At 47.2% G+C, this 24,577-nt stretch overlaps 3 protein-coding genes across 3 annotated transcripts in view; 1 reads left to right on the top strand and 2 right to left on the bottom strand.

Moving 5' to 3' along the window:
* Positions 1-638: 638 nt before the first annotated feature.
* LOC131282397 (ruvB-like helicase 2) lies at positions 639-2,420 on the top strand. Its single transcript, XM_058311854.1, has one exon. It carries the CDS (start codon positions 723-725, stop codon positions 2,136-2,138), a length of 1,416 nt encoding a protein of 471 aa, XP_058167837.1. The 5' UTR covers positions 639-722; the 3' UTR covers positions 2,139-2,420.
* Positions 2,421-3,002: 582 nt separating this feature from the next.
* Positions 3,003-4,323, bottom strand: LOC131290045 (GILT-like protein C02D5.2). Its single transcript, XM_058319428.1, has 2 exons — positions 3,776-4,323; positions 3,003-3,710 (listed from the first exon to the last, which is right to left on the bottom strand). Exons 1-2 carry the CDS (start codon positions 4,055-4,057, stop codon positions 3,291-3,293), a joined length of 702 nt encoding a protein of 233 aa, XP_058175411.1. The 5' UTR covers positions 4,058-4,323; the 3' UTR covers positions 3,003-3,290.
* A 3,933-nt stretch (positions 4,324-8,256) lies between these two features.
* The window catches only part of LOC131295000 (aryl hydrocarbon receptor nuclear translocator homolog), a 198,439-nt gene continuing 182,118 nt past the window's right edge, over positions 8,257-24,577 (bottom strand). Inside the window, exons 6-14 of the mRNA XM_058323059.1 lie at positions 14,797-14,900; positions 11,412-11,628; positions 11,148-11,342; positions 10,591-10,887; positions 10,366-10,516; positions 10,009-10,281; positions 9,807-9,918; positions 9,089-9,227; positions 8,257-9,022 (exon numbers count right to left, since the gene is read on the bottom strand). Of these exons, the coding sequence (XP_058179042.1) occupies positions 8,496-9,022; positions 9,089-9,227; positions 9,807-9,918; positions 10,009-10,281; positions 10,366-10,516; positions 10,591-10,887; positions 11,148-11,342; positions 11,412-11,628; positions 14,797-14,900 (2,015 nt within the window). The 3' untranslated portion in view covers positions 8,257-8,495. The remainder of the gene's footprint in view (positions 9,023-9,088; positions 9,228-9,806; positions 9,919-10,008; positions 10,282-10,365; positions 10,517-10,590; positions 10,888-11,147; positions 11,343-11,411; positions 11,629-14,796; positions 14,901-24,577) is intronic.

Genomic DNA, 24,577 nt, shown 5'->3' with positions numbered 1-24,577 from the left:
ACAGTCCAAGCTGTCAATCGACTGTCAATTCACCTCTATAAACTGTGGTAATCGTGATTTTGGAAAAATTTAATTATTGTTGGCTATTTGTAGAATAAAAGGCAATTTATGGTGCCAAAAACTAAAACGATTTAATAAAAATCTTCCTTATATGAATCTACGGTTTTTATGAAATAAGTTTCATATTCCTTTTTTTTTTTTCAAACCAATCTAGTACAACATGCACGATTGTCAGAATAGATTTCTGACAGATCAAGTTGTGTGACGCCCGAACCGCGAGATTTCAGTGCGTTCAATTGAATAGTAAAACTTATCAGAAAAGGTGTTTTTACAAGATATAGCCCTTCATATTTAGTAATTTTAAGAGGTAAGTTATGGGAGAAGGCTGGAGTAGAGATACGTACTTAGTTAAAATCGATACTATATAGTATTCCGGTGCCGGAACATTCCATCCCGGATTCCGCGCGTTGTCTGTCAATGCACCGAACACGAGGAAGTGCGTTTCAAAACGCCGAAAAATGTAGAAGATGCTTTTCACTCTAGTTGGATGTAGAAAACTGTATCTTTACCGACCAATTCATGCTTGTTTCAAGTAAAACATTTTCTCTTTTCCAGAATTTTCGGTGGTTGTTTTGTTGCTAAGGTAACCAAATCTCTGGTTGCTTCAGATACGCCTGCGGTAAACAACTTATTTGGTGCAGACTTCAACCAGAACTCAGAAAATGACGGACTTGGATAAGATAGAGATCCGCGATGTGACCCGCATCGAACGCATTGGAGCGCATTCGCACATTCGTGGACTTGGGCTGGACGATGTGCTCGAGGCGCGTGCCGTTTCCCAGGGTATGGTCGGTCAGAAAGAGGCCCGCCGAGCTGCCGGCATAGTGGTGCAGATGGTGCGCGAGGGTAAAATTGCCGGTAGGTGCATACTGCTGGCAGGTGAACCGAGTACGGGTAAAACGGCCATCGCCGTCGGTATGGCGCAGGCACTGGGAAACGAAACACCCTTTACTAGTATGTCCGGCTCGGAGATTTACTCGTTGGAGATGAACAAAACCGAAGCACTGTCGCAGGCACTGCGGAAGAGTATCGGTCTAAGGATCAAGGAGGAAACAGAAATTATCGAGGGTGAGGTAGTGGAAATCCAGATTGACCGACCAGCCACCGGAACCGGGCAGAAGGTGGGCAAGGTGACGATGAAAACGACCGACATGGAGACCAACTACGATCTGGGCAACAAGATTATCGAATGTTTCATCAAGGAAAAGATTCAGGCGGGCGATATTATAACCATCGATAAAGCGTCCGGCAAGGTGTCGAAGCTGGGAAGAAGCTTCACGCGTGCCCGTGACTACGATGCCACCGGGTCCCAGACTCGTTTCGTGCAGTGTCCGGAAGGTGAGTTGCAGAAGCGCAAGGAAGTCGTTCACACGGTTTCGCTGCACGAGATCGATGTTATCAATAGCCGGACACACGGCTTTCTGGCGCTATTCTCCGGCGATACGGGTGAAATCAAGCAGGAGGTACGCGACCAGATCAACAGCAAGGTAATCGAGTGGCGCGAAGAAGGTAAGGCCGAAATCAATCCGGGCGTATTGTTCATCGATGAGTGTCACATGCTCGACATCGAATGCTTCTCGTTCCTCAACCGAGCACTGGAGAGTGACATGGCACCGGTGGTGGTGATGGCCACCAATCGCGGTATTACAAAGATTCGGGGCACCCAGTACCGTAGCCCGCACGGCATTCCGATCGATCTGCTCGACCGTATGATTATCATTCGGACCGTGCCGTACACGGAGAAGGAGATTAAAGAAATTCTCAAGATTCGCTGCGAGGAGGAAGATTGTCAGATCAATAGCGACGCACTGATGGTGCTTGGACGCATTGCGACGGAGACGAGCCTGCGTTACGCGATCCAGTCCATCACCACGGCCAGTCTGGTGAGCAAGCGGCGGAAGGCGGCTGAAATAACCGTGGACGACATTCGCAAGGTTTACTCGCTGTTCCTGGACGAAAAGCGGTCGAGCAAGATTTTGAAAGAATACCAGGACGAGTATCTGTTCTACGACGACAGCCTACCAAAGTCGGGTTCGGATGGCCAGCAAACGCAGGCGATGGAGGTTGAGGGCAACTAGGTTTACAAAGCATCATTCATGCGGACATTCAATTCCATGCGAGCGAAGAAAGCATCTAAACTATGTTTGAAAATAAACAGTACAATAAACTGGAAAATAATTTTTGTTTTAACCATAGAGAAGAGGCAGAGGTTCTGGCGATAGTGTGGTAAACATTTTTAAATAATTTAATCAATTTGTTTCATCTGTTCTTATAACAATCACTCTCAAACTATCGTAAATATCACGAAACAGGGAGAAGTTACAACAAAACGAAACATAACCCGAGTGCAAACAGTAATACCATACGATTACAAGAAGTTATGCTAATCGTTGACATAAATTCGTATCGAAGAATGTAGGTGTGTGTGTTCTTGTAGTAGCTAACACTAAATGTGCATTACTCAGTCTCATTGAAAGAAAAAAATAATCCTCCGCCCTAGTTTCGTTACGTTTGACCGAGGCTTAACCGCTTTCCCGGAACAAATCCGATTAGACTCTACTGGACACTGGAATTGCTTTAAACATGCATACTATACTGTGTTACTCGGTAACTCGGTTCTATCCGCCACTACTAGTACTATGAGCGTATTGACTTAATTTGCGTTGCGGGGATGATTGGAATTTTGCCATTAAATTTGCCTATTTTGCCTACAATCGCTTCCTCGCAAGAATGACTAGCGGGATCCTAGTAGGTCGCCTCAAACGGGGCCTACTCCGGCTAAGCTGTGAATGTTGTTTTACATTTTATCCTAGCAACTATTAAACCTTGGTTTGGTTCTTGGAGTGAGGAGCGTTATTTTGTTTTACTTTGGGAACAGTACGAGACCATACACTGGAAGGTAAGAAATAACAGATACTATAGACAACGAAAAATGTGACCAAATGAGTAGCCTGCTCGTAACCTGTACGCTGGGTATGGTTTATCGGGACGTTACTAGTGAAAAGGTTTTTGTATGTCTCAGAAAAATGACTGACCGATTCATTACCGGATGCAACTATTTCGATTCGGAACCACTGACAAGGTATGTGTGCTACGCTGGCAAACGAACGTCTCCCGAATTAATTTAGCAGCCAAAACAATCCTCGCCGTAGCTGGCCGGGAAGTTGCCAGACCTCGTCCAGCACTTCCGTCTTCAGATATCGCGTGAGGAAGTGCAACACTAGCTGCTATCATTTGCACACATCCGGCTTCGGTCCGCGACCGGCCACCACCTGGCACACGCTACCGAACAGATCCTTCAGGATCGCTTTCTGGTCGTTCTGGGCACCGTCGAGCGTGACGGTCGGAATGAACGATACGGCCGGTCGGAGGGCGTGCGTTGCCTCGCCATGTATTTTCAGCAGCTCCTCACCGTGCGGGCTGTCGTAGCACTTCTGGATCGATTCGATCTCTACGCCATGCTGCTTCGCGCAACCGATGAACGCATCCCGCGGAATAAGGTTGTCCCGTATCATGCAGGCCACCATGGCGAGCTGTTTATGCGGATCGTGGACCGCTTCGACAACGCACGCATGTATGATGTTACCCTCGCACTCGATCGGACCATGCTGGCAATCGAACAGCAGCGAACCGTCCGCCTTTGTTCGAGTCTGCAATGAAAACGAAGCACATGTGATAAAACCATCCTCCAGTTCCCCTTAAAGGATCTACTTACGGTAGCCTTTCCGTACGGAATAAACTCGATTTTCATCAATTCCTGCGCACGCTCGAAGGCTGGCACTAGCTGGCGGAGGACAAAATTTTTCGAATCGGGACACAGCGTTTCGTAGAACACAAACACCTGCACTGGCGCCCCGGAAGGCTGTAGCATAGTGTCCCCGGATGCCTGCTCTCCGTCCTCATCTGCCTTCGGCATGGTGAAGCTTTTGTAGATCAGCACCAGCACGATGATCAAAATCACCAGGTAGATTAATCGTAGTTGGCGCTTTTGGAACATTTTTTCACAGACGATTCGTCACCTGCGACCCGAGCTTCGGAGAATGATATGCTTAATTATTGCCGATGGTAAGCGGTTTTGTCCCGACGTGGTCACATTCACCGCCAACGCGCTAGCTCGATGGGACGTTTTGATGATGTGTACAACGTTGCCTTTTTCGGGGGTCACGCACGGTAGTGTGTTCGCTCGACAATCAATGTGGGGTTATGATCTGATAGCAATTTTCTTATCACGGCGTCCTGGTCGTCGATACACACAGGTGGGGAAGAGGTGGGAAAGTTTGCACAACAAGATGGCAGGCGCAGGTTGATGGCGGATGCAGGTTGTTTGTGTTTTTTTACAAAACTGACTACCTCGAAACGTCAAACGGACATATTTGACATTTCGAAAATAATTCGAAAATTCAACCGAATACTGCGGACTTTAGTTGCTAAATAAATTACAAATTGTCTATAAAGTTCATGGGATCGAAGGTAAAAGGGTGTGTGAAATAATTCAAGACATTTTAAATACTAAAAATGTAAAATCTCCCCCAGTTTACTAATATATAACAACACAGTTTGATTGACTGACAGCACTTCCATTTAAAGCACGAAACTGACAGCATCGGACATTTAAATTTAAAAAAAATGGGCGACAATTTCAGAGAAGAAAATATAACAATTTACGATCTTCCTTCCTGATATCAAACACCAACATCTCTACTGATTTTGTTCTCCGTTCGAACACCTCGATTAAGACCAGCTTTTCTAATAACAGGGCTGCAGGATTGATAGGAGATGCCATCTGTCGGGTTAAGGGCTGGGGGTATCCAAGACGGATCATCTAACAAATCAGCATCGATCAAGTAATCCGAGCGATATCCGGTTATCACTGCGGGATACCTCCTTACGGTCTTCGCGCCTGGTATGCAAGATCGAAATCGCTTCGCATTTCGCTCAAAAATCACACTCCGAATGGCTCGATTTCGGCTTCTCTGATACTAGGGAAGTAGGATTCATAGGAGATACCATCCGTTGGTGTCCAACTTGGATGGGTGGATCCAAGTAGGATCATCTAATCAATCAACCATACCCATCAACACCATTCTAATTACAAATAAATACTCCATACTCTGTTTATGTTTTTAATTTTTCTTTTATTATATTAAACTTGATTTTCTTCTTTCCCATCAGTTGTCTCCAGCGCTTTCCATTCGGTTTCTCCATCCACGTTACGGATTTTCTTTTCAAATGTTTCTCTTCACCTCCCCTTCCTATAATGTTCGCAAATTGCTTTCTTTTCTTGATCTGCTCCCCCAACCGACTGGCGGCACACGTGGCCGTTAATTTACTTAAAAAAGAAGTACACATTCGCTCTTATTTATATATATAATCTGTATTTATATCCACGCATAAGCATCTGCAATATGTTCATCGTCTCCGTCAATTCTGGCCAGCGAACGAGCTCCAGTCGCCGCCGGTGCTAAACTTTTCGCCTGTTTTACGTTTGTTTCTTAACTCTCACCCCTTTTCTCCCATTTTAATCATCACGATTTGTTGTGGCCGGGGTGTTCTTTTTTTCAATATACTCGATTTCATTGGCAAAACTGTTCCGATGCCTCCCGTTCCTCCCGAGCACTAATCTCTCTATCTCTCTAACACGCTTCTCTCCTTCGTCCTTTAAAACCTATTTCAATACATTTCGGCTTTATACAAAATGAAGTAGGCAAGTGAAGGAGTTTTGATATTTTGCTTTCTGCCATTTCCGTTTACCGACCGTTTTTTGTGAGCCGCGACGTGTTTGCACGTGTTTGTTAAGCGACAGCTAAATACATAAAAGTATTCTTTTGCTCTTCTCAAATTTTGTATATCTGTTTGGAGAGTGATCTGTTTTTACATGCGCAGAAATTACAACGTTTTTTTTTTATGTTTCGTTTTGCTTACTTTGTATTTCAATCTCGTGGAGTTAAAAGCTGGACGCAACATTTTTCGCTCGAACGCCGCTTGCGGTGCATTATAATCAATCATCCGGAAGGGGTGTGCTGGGTCGGGCATGGTTTTGTTTTAGTAAAATAAACAATTTCCACTGCTTGCACTTCCATTGTAGGAAGTTAACTCTACACCGTCCGTACATCGGTTCAGAAATAAATTATCCAACGTTAACGTACTAGAGTCTTCCGAATGCCAAAACAAATATACTACTCAAAAAACGGTGGAATTCCTGTGGCTCTGTGGCGCTTGTGGAAGGAAGCATTCGGAGCGCGGGGGGGAGAAAGTCAACATACGGAACAACGGAAACGCGTATGATTGAACCTATGTATTGCTTAAAACATCCTAATGGAGTATCGGAGCGTTTGGTCCGGTTTGGAAGTTTATCTCTGCATGTGATGCTTACGAAGGATCCTCTCATCCTGATTCTAGGAGATTTTACTGCCCCTGGACAGACAGTTTGAGGGGGCAGACCCCACCCCTTTCTACCTATCTCGCCGTGGTCGCGTGCATAGCCAGCGGATGTATATCGGAAGAAAATCGGATCGGATAAAGGGTGCACGGTGCGCGCCCTTGATTGCTTCCGTGTGTTTCGTGGGTCGCAAAAGGAAAATTAACTAACAAGTTTTATATATGTATAAAAACGAATACGAAACACACCTAAGGAGGATGTCGACGGAGTGTCGGAGGGGTATAAATTATTCCCTATCGATTGTGATGAACCACAAGCCCCTCGATGCATGGCATATAACCTGCGAGCAAGGGTTGCCTTAATCTAACCCAATCGTTGTGTGGTTTTTGGTGATGGAGAGCTTCCGGTTTTCATTATCCCGCATTCTCAATCTCACAAAACACACCTTTTCTCTCTCTCTCTCTCTGTCTCCTTCGGTGCTGGCCCTCCCGTTCGTTGCATCCGTTGCATTCTTAAACTGTCACTTACGGCTAGTTTAAATTACTGTTCAAAAGATTATTTAAATTATACTTAAGAGTTTTCTTTTCTTCGCTCTTGCCTATTTCTACATACTCGCAATTTTCGTGGTCTACAGGCCACGGTGACGAATGCTGCTGTTGGGGGCCTGCGAATAGGTGTCTACTGATCTTCTACTGATCACCTTTCCACCCTGCCAATCATTGTGCCGCGATTATAGAGCCTACAACCGACAACATAGCATATTTCACCCCTTTTCTGTGTTTGCTTTCGATGCGTACAAATCGCATCGCCGTTGTCCGACATTGCTATACTTAAAGATACTATTTTTTGCTATGTTTTATGTTTACAATGTTCTTCCTAACTCTTTTCACTCACTCACATACCCTTTGCTGTGCTGTAAACTGCATTTTACTCTCCGTCGCATTCAATAATTTATCTAAAATCTTTCCTGGCCGTCTTCACATCCAGACCGCCGGTTTGTTGGACACCGTTTGCTGTGGCCGGTAGCCTGTGTCGGTTTCGCACGTGGCGCTTCTTTAATTTCCACGTGGTAGTACGAAATGAAAGCAAACGGTACTCGTTTCATTGAGCCAGCACAGCGATTTACGCTTCCTCTCATTCCGGCGGGCCTGGTTTGTTTTTAGTAACTAGGCATTCTATTTAGGAAACCGCAAAGGAAAAGAGGTTTCCGGTTGGGAACGATTTGACGTCTTTCTGTGTGTGTGGAAAAAGTTTCCCTTTCTTTTTGGTGCCCCTGATTGTGGTTAACAACAACTTTTATCGCTTTGCATTAGGAATCTGTTGCGTTTGATTTTGCAAATACCAAAGAGGAAACACCAAATAAACTTATTCTAAACAGAAATTTCAATAATGGAGGCGCGGGCGCACTTGTTTTGCGGAGAAATGAAATATATCGCGGATTCGCACACAATAATAATGCAGTCCGATTAAATTATTTGCTCTCGTATAAAAATTTGTCTGATTTACAAGGGAGGAAAACTAAAACAAACTTTACAAACTGTTTCGGCTGCGGTTCGGGTGCCCTCGTGTTTTTAAATAAACATTCCTATACAGCGCTCTGGCTATTTGGTGGAGAAGTTGAATTTGTGGTGATTGGAGAAAACGGGGTTCGAACGTGTGAGCATTCTTTCCCTCCCCCCTTCCAGTGTTTACTCGGTTCCCGGGGTTCTAGTATTTACATATGTTCATGCACCATCATGCCGTAGCCGGCCGCTGCCGTCACACCGAATCCTTCCGCCGCGAGGGCCAACGGGTCACCACCGATTGTCGCCGTCGTGGACGAGAAGGATGGTGGTGTGGTTGATGATATGGCCGCCGCGGCCGCCACCGCTGCCGCAGCCGCTGCCGCTGCCATGACGGAGGCGGAGGCGCTCGTCGTGGTGGTACCGCCGGTCGAAGCGGTGGAAGCGCACGAGGAGGACGAAGAGGAAGGGTACGACTGCGGTGCTGCCAGGGACGGGTGGTGGTGATGGTGGTGGTTGTTGTAGTTGTTGTAGCCGCCGTAGTAGAGCAAGTTTCATTCGAATGGCGTGTTGAACATGTGGATGTTCAGGTCCTCGAACGAGGTGGTCCCGCTCTGGTCGAGCATCTGGAGCATATCGGTCAGCTCGTGTCCACCCTGCCCCGGATGCTGGCCCACGACCGGATGGTGCCCCGGATGGATCTGTCCCGGATGGTGATGATGGTGATGGGGATGATGCGGATGCTGCACGGGATGGTGCGCGTGTGGATGCTGCGGATGTGGTGGTACGTGATGTGGTGCTCCACCGCCACCTCCACCACCGCCACCGCCACCTCCAGCGCCACCACCACCAGTTCCTCCAGCACCACCTGCTCCGTGAAGGGCTGGATGTTGCTGTTGCTGCTGCTGCTGCTGTTGCTGCTGTTGTTGCATGTGTTGTGTGTGATCGGTGGACATTTCCTGCCCGAGACCGACGGAAGTGTGTGGTGCACCGGGGCCGTTGGTCGTTCCACCGCTGCCGCCGGTTTGCATCGGTTCCGGGCCCGTTCCATGATGGTGCGATGGCCATCCACTCCAGATGCCTAGAAGGAAAGAAGCTACGGATTGAAAATGGCCCGCTCGAGAGGTGGCGCTGATCGTTCACTTACCCGGACCAGCTTGTGACGCGGGCGTAAAGGTGGACGTTTGACGGGATCCGGTTGGGTTAAGCTGGGTGTAGGTAGGACCAGTCGGTGACCGGTTCGGACTTAGTTCACTGTATTGGTAACCTTCGGTGACCGGTTGCGGCTGTTGGGAGGAATTGAAAATGAACATCGGTTAGATAAAGTTTCATCTTGTCTATCCTTATCACTGTTCAATATGTTTTTAGCAGGGTTGCAAGGTTTTAAGCATCGATGTTTCACATTGCAAAATATATGAGCTAAAACTCATTCCAACAAACTAAATTTTTAATTGGAGTTCGACTAGATATTTTACTAGATTTTTTGACATATATGTAATTTTTAAAATCATTTTATTATAAGAAAAGGAAGTAGAAAAGAGTGAACAGAATCGATCTGTGAAAACTTGGGGAGTTCTCAATGAATGGTTTAAATGTTTTCCACGTAAAAGATGAGTATTTAAAATTCTTATTTTGAATTAAAACCAACAAACGTTTCATTGCGTTGAAAAAGAATTCAGATACAAACGAAAATGAATTAAAATAGGAATCTCCAGGAAAACAAATACGTGTTGCAAGCATAAGTTTTAGATAGTGACAAGAAAACGAAACGTACAGAATGCAACTAAACAAAGTGGAAGGTAATTTTCAGCCAAATCTCAATGATGAATGTTTAAATCTACGGTTGTGATTAAGATGATACTAACCTGTCGTAAGGTCCACGCGGTTGCAGCGGGCGTTGGCGAGGTATTGTTCGTTTTGGAAAGGTGCCCTAACGTTCCCGCCGCGCCACCACTAGGCGTCCCCGGTGAACCATACCTGAGGGAGGGAGAAAAAAGGGGGGAAAATTGAATGCATCCGTTCGGCAACCAAACACACACATGTGCGTCTCGCTCTCGCGGGCCTTACTGTATTGGCGATGGTGTAGGATTGTAACTATATTGCACGGAGTTGTGCGCGCTGTCCGGTCGTTGAATACTGCTAGCGGCGGCCGCCTGCCCGGCTGTCTGCGGCTGCGATGGCAAGTGTGAAATCAGATTGTGAGGATTGTAGATATTGCTCGACGCCGTCGTCTCCCGTCTGCTCGATAGCGTGTAGTCCAGCCCCGGTGCCGGATAGGACGAGACGGGTGCATCGGTTTGATCCGGTGCCGTCACCGTATCGTGCGTCGAATGCAGCGCCCTAAAGGGAAGGGGAGAAGAAAGAACGCATTAGAGAGCTATTGGAAGCGGAGCCAACAACTTTACCACCCGGGAGGACACTTACTTGGCAGAGCTGTTCGTACACACCACGTACTCGATGTCGTCCGTGTACGGATTGAGGAAGGCGTACGCCTGCGTTCTCATCCACACCCACTCCTTGTTCTTCGCCCGGAACCGGTACATCACCGAGAACATCTGACCCTTTTGCTTAAGCACTACAGCACCGAGAAATAGAAAGAGAGCGGAATTTAGTAAACCGTTATGTCCGTGACGAACTGTGTCTCCTTACCTTGGTCAAAGTTTTCCTTCATATGAGCAATGTCGTCCGGATGGAAGAAATCGTAGCAGCTCTTGTTGAGCAGATCGACCGGCTGGTAGCCGAGCACCCCGATCACGCGCTGGTCGACGAACGTAAACTTGCCGCACATGGCGTGGCGCGAGATGAACTCGTTCGGATTGTTCGCGTTCAGATCGTTCGCCGTGGTCGAGGAGGTGATCTGCAGCCGGGCGATCGCCACCAGGCAGCAGTGCGTGTTGTGCAGCTCGTCGTCCTGCCCCCGGTCGATGGTCACCCCTGGAAACATATCTGAACGTTGCGGCGGATCATAATTAACAGTCTCCGGAGGCGTTCCAATAATTTCGTGAACATGCGCGATTTAATTTTGTTTCCATTAAAAAATAAAAACCAACAAACGAACATCGACATTCGGGTTTTTGGTTTGCAGGACAGCGAAAGAAGGCAAATTTTGATCTCGATTTTGATTGGACCGGCACTCCCCTCTCTCCTCCACTCCCCCCCCCACCCCAACACACTACTATGGTGAAGCATTTCCGTACCATACTTACCGGTCGGCGGCCAGTTCTTGATGTAGCCCGTGCAGTGCATGACGGCGTAGCTGTGCCCGTCCGTCGATGGGCCGAGCGAATTTTTCCTCCGCAACCGATTGAGGTGCCCGAGCGCCATCGACTCTGGCGTGAGCGGACCGATCCGCATCCGGCAGATGAACCCCCGCCGCGAACCCATACATAATCTCATCGATGCTGCAAGAGGGGACAAACATTTGGATTAGTTCTCAAGACAGTGCACTCGTTTACTGTATGAATACTTACACTGATGGCCTTCCTTCTTGACGGTGCCGGTCTTGAGGTCCAGTATCCGGCCGCTGTTGACCGGTTCCTGGGTCGAGAGCTGCTCGCGCACCTTCTCGATGTCGTCCGGGTGGATGTGGTCGAACAGGCTCCCGCTGTACCATTCGTTCTGGGAGTAGTTCAGCACCGGTGTCACCGAGTCGGACACGTAGATGATGCGTCCCGTATCACAGCCCGCCTTAAAAATGGAAAAGATAAGGAACATCGAGCGTTAAAAGACCATTTTGCTGTCGGTTCCATTTTTTTTGGCAAGGGACCACTTTACACACTACAATAATTCCAATCATATTAACAAATTGGTCACAAAAGTGCACCAAAACGCGGGGTTAATAATTAAGACCTTACACACTTGGCCGCGCCTGCTTTCGTTCGCGAGCAGTTCGAACTGCCTCGGGACAACTTCATTGATTCGCTCTCCAATCCCGGCCTCCCTCCCTCCCTGCCTTCCTTCCTTCCTTCCCTCGCGCACCCGGGGAAAGGACAACTCGCGAATAAATAATACATTAATCAATGTAGTGCGTGCGTGGCAGAATTATCAATTTCAGCCACCGATTTTACGCCCACGGTGATATGACGGAGGCGAGCAGTCGGTCCGTTTATCCGGGCCTCGACGTGGACAACGTGGAGCGGGGAGGTGGGGCCGATTACTTTGCATTTTTTAAGGTTCGCCTCTTGTCGACGTTGCCGTCCGCGCGCGGTTAGGAAGGGGGATGCGGCGGCGGCGGCCGCCGGTTTGGGGCGAGAAATGCCTAATGAGTAATTTTGCCAACGTTGGCCAGCTGCATTCTAATTGACGATAAATATTGCGACGATCCCGCGTGCGAGCAGTTTGCGCTCGCCGTCTTATCGGAAAGTGGAGTGGAAAGGCGGGAGGACGACACGCTCTTTCTTTCTTTCTTCCTCGGAAGAGGAAAAGGGACGCCGGCGATGGACATTGCAAACATCGTTAACGCAAGGAATGCAGCCGCGTGGATAAGGAGGAAGTTTCCGAGGAACAGCGGCAGCTCGCTCGATACAAGAGGACGAAAATCGAAACCACCAGTTTCTCCACTCCAGCTGTCCGGTTTTGCATTCCCCATTGGAATGGAATTATACGTTCGCGCCCCGCTTCCTATGCTGGCCGAACATGCCGAAGCGATCCATCGGCGGGAAAGGATGACGAGGAGGAGCAGGAGAAGACGGGTTGAAATAAATAAATTATCCGACCGATATATATTAATCGTAAATTTGCATTCCTCTTCACACCTCGGCCCCCAAAATTCTAGCGTCGGTTCGGCTTCCTCCTGCCGCCGCTGCTTCCGGACTTAAGATATCTGGGGCGGAAAAGCGTAAGGAAATTCTTAACACCTCACCCCGACCCCGGGCACGCCGAGTCGCCCGTGTGCAGGAGGGCAGGGATTATATTCGCACCCTCGATCAAACGAACGGAGGGAGTAAGAAAACCAGTGGCAAAGAGAGCGGCAGCAAGTCATTGATAAGTTTTGGATGAATTTTAATTTCCAATATTTATTCACTCGAGTCCGGCCGGGTTCTTCGGGGGGCGAATTTTAATGAGAAATTTAAATAATTTCTCTTCTCTTGCTGCACGGGTCGCTGGCTAGGCGACTTGGTGGAAAGGTTACCCAAAGGCTAAAGCGAAGGAAAATAGGATCATGTTATAAACACTACCGATATTCTGCATTGATCTAAATTTTTAAAGCACGAGAACACGGTGTACAAGATGTCTTCATATATTCTAATTATTGAAACCAGTTTCCCCAATAGTTTCCTCACACTTTTCTATTTCATTTTCTTCTTGTATCAAAAACAGGCGAAATTTGTAGTGCTTGGAATGCGCTGTCTTTACCTTTAAGCACAGCATTCTGAACTTCCTGCACACTTCGCCAATTCTTCCCGACTTGGGGCGAATTAATCTTAAAACGCCCGTCTTTCCCACTCGAATTTGTGCCATTCGGTGACGACAATCGAAACATGAACAACATCTTCCCTTCCAGCAGCAAGCTAGCCTCCTGCCTTTTCGTCTAACTGACCTCGCTAGCGAAGAGAGATAGAGAGAGAGACTTTGGGTGCGTGGGATGGCGTTGCTGGGACGTTGAATTTGAATATATTTTCCGACAGCTTCTGCTAGTTGTTCTTACGTTGCTGGCTGTTCAGAAGCGGCACACTTTAGTCATCCCGAGTGCAGACTTTGCTTCCCATTGCCGTGCCCGGGCGAGGTGGTGCCTATCCCGGGATCGGATGAGAACCCCATCGTTGCACCGTTGCGTTTTTAGTGGCACGGCGAGCAACTCGGCGTGAATGACCAGAGCTAGGCAGGGACCTTCGTATCTTCCCCGCCTGCCTTCCAGGAAGACGGTTGCGGGTAAGAACGATAGTGGCAACTACGACGACGACGACGACGAGTGACCGCTCCACTGGGCGCTGGTGTGCAACTGGGCGGCGGTGGATTGTAATTAGTATGCGCATCGCACTGTCAGCATAAAAATAGGTAGTAGACCATCTTTCCATACCATCTAGCGGTTCAGTTGCGCTCGTTGCGTTTAATGTTGTATCTTCGCCGGGTGCTGCAACTCTTTCGGAATGTTCTTATTTGTCCTTTCTCCTTCGCAAAGCTGGACGGTTCTGCCCTCAGACACCTTCTCTTTATCGTTATCCTCGACCCGTTCGGGCTAACATACCACTCTGCTCTGCTCGCTTTAGCCGGTGCGCTTTTGGTTAAAGTGAATTTCTGACCGGGGGAAAAAAATTCACAACCACAACAAATTTCCCTACTCTTTGTACTTGCTTCATGAAGCCGGAAGGATGGATCTTTCTCTCAAATGTACAATGGTTCTGTGTGTGCGTTAGAGGGAAAGGCACTAATTAACATAATGTAATAACTTATTTCTTATTTAGTCCACCATTGTACCAAACTCGCCTCATTGGCCTTTTTTTATCCAAATCGGAACACATTTTATGTTCCACCTTTCCCGAGTGAATTCGTTTTTCAAAAAGGTAAAGGTAACATTCTACTCTACAACCATAAATGTTAGTATTTATGTTAAAGCCTTTTGTTTGACGTCACACGGAAAATTGTCCGGTCTAGACGGTCTCGTTGTAGGAATGCTTGCCTTGCTCTTCCACACGTCATACTGAATTATCGCTGCATCCGACAAGACCGATTAGGCAAGAATCTTAAACATGCAGCTAGCGGTTGTGGTTTCAAGACAGATGAGATTTTTAGTTTGGGTTTCTCTTCTTCCCATGTTGACACTACACACTGGTAGAAATTCCACAAATTATGCATACACATTTGCACACATTCTCTCGTTGAATACAGTCCTACCGATCTCCATCGGATACTTACCACAAATAGAAATCCATCTGCGGCTTCCAGTATCAGGTGCTTCAGCTCCTGATCGGTTAGAAACGAGGGTTTGTACGACCCATCCGTATTGGTATTGCCGGTTCCTGGAGAGATGAAAAAAAAGGAAAACATATTTTAGAAGGTGAGAGACAAAGATAATAATTTGTAAAATGAATCCTTTAACTGTTATATGATTTCATCTTCCCGGTGAAGATAATTTCATCGTTTACCTAAACATAAAAAGGCGCGTTTACTTAGTAAAGGTCGGTATTAGTAAAGCCTTACCATCTCGGTTGGCTAACCTAAATATCCAAACCCACATTACGGGATAAGTAACGGTTCATTAACAAATACTTTTAGCCTGCGGACTGGTGGAAGTCAGCGAAACATTAGGCATTAGCCGAAAGTCAGCCAGATTATCCTCACCAACAAAGAAGAAGATGTTGAGTAGTGCAATATGCTGGTGGCGCAAAAAGTGGACCGTTTAGGGACGAACCAAAAAAAAACAACCAACCACCCCGGGCAAATAATAAAACGGCGTCAACAATGCGTTAAGCACATTAAAAGGGAAAATTCCCAAAAAAGGATTAAAGAACAATTGTGCCCTTTGCCGAGTAATGGGACGTCCTTGGGTGACTGTTGTGCAAGGGTGTTGGTTGTTTTTTTACCCCCGAAATAACACAAAAGTTCCAAGGAACACGCGACAAAAGGATACACGAAGATACACAGAACAGAAGACGGGAGAAACAAATTTCAAGAAACAACTCCTCCGCTGTGTGTATTTTTTTTTTGCTTCTTAAAGCCCCCAAAGCTGACACCGAAAGACGGAAAACGATGGGCGATACAACAAGTTGTAAAAGTAAATGACGTTTAGCATTTTCTTCAATTTTAATTTGCATAACAGTAGTATAAAAATAATAATAAAAAATAAATACGACTGTTTCGAGCGAAGATGGGCCGGGTGGGGGCAGGGGTAGCCTTTTTCTTTGCAGCAGCAACATGGCGTTATTGAGAAGGCATGGCCCGGGATGATGGCCCGAACGTTGCTGAGCAGCGATGGTGTGAGTGATAATTGGGGATGATTTTCCCGTTGGTGGAGTACGGTGGCGTTAAGGGTCGTTGAAGATGTAAAGTGGACCAAAATGTATATTAAACGAAACAAAACACGAAAAAAAACGAACATCCAAAACGGGTGACTGTAAAAGGAAATGGAATTGTAAACGTTTGCCAGCGAAGCTCCATTTCGGCGGTACGAGAGCTTGTTCGGGGACGATAAATGAAGCGTTTGCGGGAATTACACTATCGTTTGCACTTGGTGACTTTTCGTTTTCCGGCAACGGGTGTGCGGGGAGGCAAAGTTATACGGACAAAATCGACACTGGGGTGTCTCGTCTTACACAATGTGCACATTCAACAATATCGCCAATTTTTGTAGCGACAATGTCGCCTCTCGATGGTCACAACCTTCCCCGCCGCCGTCGGGAGATTGAGTAATCGGGGAGCAACGAGGCAGGGGGAAATGTCGTGCAATGATGAGGAGATGGCCCGACAAAGAAAAAAAAACGGAAATCCACCTCAAGATATCCGACGGGTCGGGGAAAGCCCTACGGCACAAAGCAACTTTAAACCGAATTACTCGAAATCGACAATCGAGACTTTGGTTTGTTGTCCATAGCGCGCATGAAGACACTGCGCTTCAAGAGGATTTGAATGGGAAAAATCGTCCCCTAAAATGTAATGCCAGCGACGGGAGCGATATGATTTTTGTGCGACGAAATAGCGAAAGAAAATTGTTTTGAATAGAGATGATATGGAAAACCAATATCGAAGGCACGTTTGACATTAACGACGACCCGATCGTTGTTTAAACACTTCGAACGAACTGAATTGATACTTCTGGCACTGACTGTATTTAAATTTAGCTAAAGAAATAATACGTAGAAAGTGAATCGAAAAACACACACACACACGCAACCAACATACTGACATAAAGAACAGAGCCTCAGGAAAATCGACATCGATCGATGTCTTGAACGACTCGTAAAGGGCAAAGACACACCGGGCGCGGAAGAACACCCAACGATCAAATAGGAACCGGAAGCAAATGGGAAGCGGAAAATGATTATTGTTATTGCTGCTATTATTCGCAAACGGTTTTTATAAACACCGTTGTTTTGCCTGCGCCCATTACTCGTTGCCCCCCCCACCCCAAAGACAGTTGCTGCGCCGCAGGGAAGAATTGTCAGCTTTAATTTATGGTTTGTGTGTATGGAGGGAGGTTTTCTCCGTTTCATAAACGGGAATGTGTTTTCAAGAACAATTTAAAGTCTTCCTTATTAAGTTGGAGGCATCGAGAGTGGACAAAAATTACTTGCGATAGAACACATCCATAGAGCCGTTTTTTTTTGTGCCATGATGTAGGAAAGCTGTCACCAGCAACAACTGTACCGACCGAATTGTAAGAGAAGTGTTTAGTCGATTACATTCACGACTTTTTCTGCGAAGGAAGGAAGGCCCCGACCAAGCAATGCAGGGCTCGGGAAATACAGAAACCTTCACCTTCCGCCAACACACACAGGTCATAGGCGGCAAAGCTGAATGGAAGTGGAATGCTGTGGTCCACAAGAATGCTGCTCATAAGGTCTGCTTGCTGCTGGGCGTTGGGCACATGCAAGTGGACACCCCGCTCTGCAGAGATAATAGATATGTAAATGAAAGTGTAGTAACACTTTTACGACAGTTCCACTTCTTCTTGGCGTAACGACCTCTTGGTCATGCCTGCCCGTTAAGGGCTTACGAGACTTGTTTCCCTGTTGTACGTGGATAGTCAGTCCTCTCGTACAGGGGAGGGTCCGGTCTCGGTTGGGATTCGAACCCTTGCCGTCGAGGTGCTGAGCCTCGGCGCTCATGGGCCGATTTTCTAACCGGCGCTACCGCTCGGCTGTCGCGGACCCCCAAAACGACAGTTACATACGACTAGTGAAAATAAAAACAGAAAGAAAGATGAACGATTGCACGTGGCATGTAAAGGAGAGTGTAAGCACAAAAACTTTAAAATTAAATAACCGGGGGAAAATGCACCGGCTGTATCTGCAAAGCTCGACACTGGCGGTTTGTTACATGGAAATGGGTTTGATTTTTTTCTTCTTCCTCTTCCTTCCCCTGGACCACCGTTTTCTTGCTAAATTGTGCCGTTTGTTCGCCGGGTGGTAAACAGTTTGTTTACATAGTTTTAATATCATTTCACCATTATTACAGAAGGTTACAGTTTTTTCTTCTAGCTGCTGTTTTTTTACGGGCCGGAAAAAAACTGCTACCCTCCAAAGCGACCTGTTTGACGTTGGATGATGGCGCATTACGTCGTCCGCTGCAAAGTGTGTGTGTGTGTGTTTTTTGTATGCTGAAGAAGCAAGCAGTTTTTTTTGTTCACCTCTTATTCCCATGTTTAGTATCTAAAACCCTCCCTTCCCTTACGAGGCCATGGACAAACAGAACATTACTTCCTATCCTACCGGGCGCGGAAGGTCAGTTTTTCTCGCTCACTAGTCTAGGTCCCTGGTTCCCACCACCCACCACCACCACCGGACGTCTTTTTCCTCCATGCCAATAGGGTTTATCTGCATAATTATAGTGCCCATATCCCTTGGTTACACAAAAAGGCACCACACCGAAGGGAAGGAACGAAAAGAACAACAAGCGGCGAGAGCGAGGACAACGGGATGATCGGAAAGAAGGGAAGAGGAGGGTGGGCGGGGAAAATGGCTACGCGACACACCGTGTACTTTGCCGTTTCCACAGGGCGCCACTTTTTATTCGCCGAACCAGTCTCCACGACTCCCTTGGAATGTTTAGTGTCCGTTCACGGCATACACACCTGTGTGTGTTTGTGTGTGTGTTTGTTTGTTTTTACTTATTTGGTCATTTGGTCTATCACTAGGAAATGTGGCCACTGGTGGGTTGTGCGGGAACTCCTGGCGGGAGGTTTAAATCATGTTGTTCCTTTTCCGTACGGCTTATCTCGCACCCATACGACACCTTCATGTTGACTCCCCCCGAAGGGAGAGGGTCGAAGCGACATATGGACACCGACACAAGTGCATCATAGTAAATGGTTTTAGCATGTGGCACCATCGACTCGACACACATCACCCGGGCGTACGCTAATGCAGCTTTAGGGAGTTGATACAGGGCTCGGGTGTTCGGGCAGGAAGGACGCTCGACGGACGGGACATTTTTCAATGATGACAGTCATTTGCTGTCACCACACGAAGTGTTCCGCTGATAAAATCTTTTAAACTCAACCACAGCACGATGGAGTCTCCCCACGGAGTGGCCCGTCTTTTCGTTTTGTGATGTGTTTCCCGATGGCTTCGACGCTGGTTATATGCCCTTCCGACGGGAGGCTTCGGATGGAGCAATCAGCGCCACCCCCCACACACACACGAACACACACACCGACAACCATCCATCCTAGTGCTGTTTTAATCTGGACCTGATCGATTGCAGTTAGGTGCAATCAGGTACGATTACTGTTAAAGGAAATTGTTCAAACCGCTGCCTGGGCAGGCTTTCACCGTGCATGCACTCTTCAATCCACGTTGGGTGCGAGGTAAAGGAAACGGTGTGTGCTTTACCATGGTCAGCAGGTGTTCGGAAGTTTGCGTGACACCGCAAGGGAAACACTGTCAGCGGTCAAGCGGTGGGTTTGATGATTGGGAGCCTAATAGAGTTGGTGGAGGTGAAGCAGAGAAGGACGAGAAAAAGGATACATTTATGGAGATTTTTCCCCACACCTCCAAGCGAATACTACCTCTCAATCAGTAGTACAATCTGATTTTTAATGATGGAAAACCTCATAAATTTGTGTCACACTGAAACTAGGAACGATGAAGCAAAACAGGAAAATATCCATCGAGATAATTTCCATTTTTACTAACGATGGCATGTAAAAAAGTACACAACAGACTACCGGCAGGATCACAATAAACTAACTGATACCACCGTCACCTCAACATCCCCGAGGGTGAGGCAGAAAAAAGAACGAACGGGCGACTTAACGAATGAGAAATATCAAAGCAAAAACTGAACGAACTTCATCAATGTGGCACAAGAATAATCATCACCTGCCCCCATTTTCCGCACACTCTTTCCGCGTTCGATCCAGAATCCGGTTTCGGGGGGGCTTCGGTTTCACTTCCGGTGCTGCAGGAAAGGACGGGCCCGTACCGAAACGGGGTGGGAAAATCGGGGTAAAAAAAGTAGTAGCAAAATACTCGGAAAGGAAGATCGGGACCGAAGGAGGAGAAGACTTTCGGAAACTACCCGGTGGTAATTACATTTCAAAACTTTTTCCCCACTCATCTCAATCAATAATCTTTTTTTTTCGGCGCCCTCCGGTTGCGGCCACCTTCTTCTTACATGTTCCGGGATGTGCGAAACGGACGAACGTACGGAATTGGAGAAGCGTTTTTCCCGAACGAAATCTAGGAAGGATGATTTCTGCATCCGACACATTGGAAGCCAAGAGAGAGAGAGAGAAGGATAGGACCGGATACGGATATACTGACTGGTTCTATCACCCCAACTCTGCCTCTTCACCGGTTGTCCTCTGACTGATCCAAACAGTTTTCTTTGTAGGTTTTGCTTTCCCTTTCGTGAAGGGCGGTCGGGTCGGGTGGGGTAGAGCAACTCGGAAAACCGTCCCGAATGGCGAGGGAAATCCAATATACTCATCTCTTTTAAGGTTCCCGTTTTCCACGCGTGTGCCGTGCCTTGGTGCTTCGGAAAAACTGGTATCGAATCGAAATTGTTTCTTTTTCCTTCTTCTCCACCTATCGTGTCCTGTCTATCTGTGTGTTTTTTTTCTGTTTCGCCGTGGTTGTGGCTGTGTGTGGTAGGGGTTTTTTTTTGTGCTGACCGATGATTTCATACGTGAAATAGAAATTATCGATCGTAGCTCGCCGATAAGCGCGCTCGAGGTGCCGATGGAGCGATGACGGCTTCGAGGGTGGCGGGGTGGTGGCTATAACTCGTTCTGGAGTAGCCGACCCTTCTCGAGCCATGTGTGTGTGTGTGTTTGTCTGGGGGCCCTGCCAGCGCAAGGCGGCGGTTCATCATCGTCATTCCTTTTGACGTCAAGAGTGTTCGCTCCAAAAACCGAAGAGGGTAGGTTACCGAACCAATCTAGCCCGGGGTTCTTTACGGTGTGTCAGCATCGTGTCATCGGAACCGACGGAACGATCGAACATGCTTTTCTCGGTTGATTTGTAGCCGAGCCGAGCCCAATCAACGCAGTGGCTCACGCCTTGGACGGGAAGGTGGCTAATTTTAAGGTGCCCTGGAGAGAGGTGGAGAAAAGAGAGCTCGCGAGGGGGAGGGGAGGAAAGCATCCTTTCCGCCCATTTACAGCCCCGAAAAAGGGGTGGTACGGTATGACGACCGGTACGGTGAAACGGATCTGAATGAATAATGTATTCATTCATGGTTGGAAATAAAAACCCAACGCTGGTGCTTTGTGTCCGGGAAGCGGTTCAACGGAAGGGCCCCGCGTGACGGTAGGAATGGGAGGAGCGGAGGGAATCCCGACGGTCAATGAATCATTTTTCCCCGCGAGCGCGACGACGTTTGGGGACAGTTTTGTCATTTCCACATCGTTCCGAGGGCACTTGGAAGGATTGAATTTAAAAGAATAATCTTAAGCCAACATATATACCCAAGTCCCATACGCCATTGCGTCTTCACGTGGCGTTATGTAGGTAAGACGTACAATGCGTAGTGTGACGGGTTCTTTTTTCCCTTTCTTCAATAACAGAGGGTCGTGGAACGGAGATCGGACAAGGAAAGAGATAAAGGAGAACCTGGCGGCGCAAGGATGGAACCGCAAGCAGGAAGGTCGTAAAACCCGAACTTTTACCGGGCAATGGTCATGCCGGGGTTGGGGAGGGGGTCCTTGGGCGAAGGGAGTGATTTAAATATTAATCAAATCTGATATCGCGCCGACCGCTACCGGCAAAAGCGGGATTCGCGGCCTTTTCTGATACTACCTCCGCGGGTATTGAAGGATAACCATATGCAGTAACAAATACAGCAGGCAAATACAATCTAAAGAAAAGAGGAGAGAGGGAGACAGAGAGGTGGAGTGGAAGAAGCGAAGAACAGAGTGCGGGATTAAAACGACCAAACCATCGACAACACAACACGGAAAGGTTCCGTTTGCGTAAAGCAACTTTGTATCGTCTCTCTTTGATTCGAAGCCGAGTTCCTTTTCTTCCTTTACCGGGAAATGCTTTACGAGCACTCCCCGGGTGCTGCCCTTCACCTTCCCACCCCTCCCGGGATGGGGCATCATTTCTGATGCAGTGATACTTTTTTTCGGAATAATTTTCAAATTATCATAAATAATAACGAAACTCACTGGGAGCACAGACGCACACAAGTTTTTTCTGAGGCGGAAGAGAAAAGTGAAGCTGCGCGAGAAAAAAGGAAACTCTTATTTACCGTGCACGAGGAGGAGGTGGAAACATAAAAATAAAAATTACCGAGTGCTTTATTTACTTGTCATCGCTTTCGCGGAGAACTGCAGGGCAATGTAGTCGAGGGAAAATTTTAAAAATTTACACGAAACGGTATTCGTGAAGGGATTGAAAATTATCAATTGAATACACATAATGTTTCGTTTGTTAATGTTTTAATTAACGAACGTAGAAAATATCTTCTCACTTATTTTTGTACCATTGAACATGAAAGACGATTTCACGAGCGCGATATCAAAACACTTCAATTACACCGAATGTCCCCCCACCCCCTCCTCCCCTCTCACCTTTTCCCACCCTTCGCTACCGTATCCCATTCTGCTGTCATTGCTACGCGTGGGTGCATCTTTGTGTCCGCCTCGGGGGTTTGTCGCTTGCGACGTGCTCAAATCGCTAAGTGAATCTTCTGCACCGGCCAAAGGGGTTAACAACTTTTCACCTTCGTTTCACACCTTCCTGCCTCCCTCTTGACCCCCCACCATCCGGAAAAGGGGCAGATCCAAAGAGGTTGGCCGACACCATCACATTTCGCTACCTGATTTGATTCGGTGAGTTGGTGGTTGGCAGTTGGTTTTCGTCCTCTGCCGGAGTCGAATGTGCGTAGGACTTGGACGAAGCGCATTTGTGCTGGTAAAGGGGTTTTGCGTTTTGTTTTGCCCTTCTGTGCACAACGTTTTTTTTTTGTTTTTGCTACCCTCCATTCTGGCTAGGTCTCATCGTCTCCTTTGAAATTCACTGCATCTGCGACCAATAATTCAAATCTTTCCCTTGCGCGGCCCGCGCAGCAGCACCAACCCGAAGCAACTCCCGGAGATCTGGCACGGTTGATAAATGGTGTCTGCACCGGAATGCCCCGAGGGGGGAATAAACCCCGTAACACTGGAAGGCCCCCATTTGATCGAAATGGATTTCGGGTGGACGGGTGGAGCGCGAAAAATGGAAAACAGTGGGGAAAAAAAACACACACACACACACTGCCGGAGAGAACGCATCGGTGCCGAGAGGGCAGCGAGATTAAATTGATTGTGGAGGGTTAAATAACGTTGTTTACAGGTTGTTAAAATGTTCAACAGCTCTGTCAGGAAGGGAAGAAATAATTAAATGCACTTCTCCCGCGGCTGCTTCCGTTCGCGGGGCTTCTGTTTACTGTGCCAGAGATTCAACTCGATTTCGTTTCGCTGCACCGATGAAGCAGAACGGGGAGCTTTCAGGGCCCGACATTTGTATGTAATTCGCTTTTGCCTTTGTTTTAATGCGGGACGAAAATCCTGTAAAGCATAAACGGTTTACGAGAATTGCAAGAATCCTTATACATCTCTGCGTGAGGAGGGAAAGCGAGCTGCTTGGCTACGAACTGATTTGCAAATTTGGCAACACCTCACCTTTGACTGGTGGTGGTTGGGATCGGGAATTAATTGACATCGTTTTGGCGTCATTTGAATAATTTGATGCTCGGCCATCGCTTAGCCGGCGGGGCGAAAGGATTAACCGAAAGCGCACGGTGCACTAATGTGAGCCGAAGAATGTATCGATTCTCATTCCAAACTGCGCTAAATTGCTTATCTCTCTTCCCGCTCGTTAGGGAGCGATTTGACGTACAAGGTGGGGCAATTTTAATTTACATCCTTGGTCCAAAATGCATCCCTCTATCGGATTCCAAAGCGGAAAAAAAATTTCATTAAATGGTCTTATTAATTATCTTCTTCTAGTCAGGCTACGCTCTTCGGGTGATAAAGAAGCCACTGTGTATCAGATTCTCGCCTTTTCGGGGAATAATAAAGATATATCGTCGACAAAAAGGGGGGCACGAGTCGCGCACATGGACAACGAATGAATTAAGAATGAAACCCGTGCTGGTTGACACCTTTTTCGGGAATCTAAACACCCGACACCTAAACTGTGGCTAAGGCGTTTCTGCGAAGATGAGTCAGAACAGAAGCAATGAAGCGCTACATGTATATGTTGTGTTTGTAGTCGAACATTAAATAAATTAAAAAAGCCAAAAAAGAAGACCCGAGACCCGATTAAAATCTCGGACCGGGCGTGCAGCGGACAGAAATGTCCCCCCCCCCCCCCCCCTATTCCGGGAGTGACTCATTTTCCATTCGAATGTAAATCGTGTGCGTGGTTGTTTATCTGCTGGAAACAGATTTGATCAGTGGAAATTTATTTTTAGAATAATTATTACAACACCGCAAACATTGAAAACAAACCAAAGCAGACACTCACAAAAAAAATCTCGCTGCGAA

Source organism: Anopheles ziemanni, chromosome 2 (assembly GCF_943734765.1).
Source record: "Anopheles ziemanni chromosome 2, idAnoZiCoDA_A2_x.2, whole genome shotgun sequence".
NCBI classification, from domain to species: domain Eukaryota; kingdom Metazoa; phylum Arthropoda; class Insecta; order Diptera; family Culicidae; genus Anopheles; species Anopheles ziemanni.
The sequence above is the reverse complement of the archived record's forward strand: the minus strand, read 5'-3'. Positions and strand labels throughout refer to the sequence as shown.

Coding starts and splice junctions, on each gene's coding strand:
- LOC131282397 (XM_058311854.1), top strand. CDS start 723: ATGACGGACTTGGATAAGATAGAGATCCGCGATGTGACCCGCATCGAA.
- LOC131290045 (XM_058319428.1), bottom strand. CDS start 4,057: ATGTTCCAAAAGCGCCAACTACGATTAATCTACCTGGTGATTTTGATC. Junction 3,711..3,775: donor TTCCGTACGGAAAGGCTACC/GTAAGTAGATCC, acceptor TTTTCATTGCAG/ACTCGAACAAAGGCGGACGG.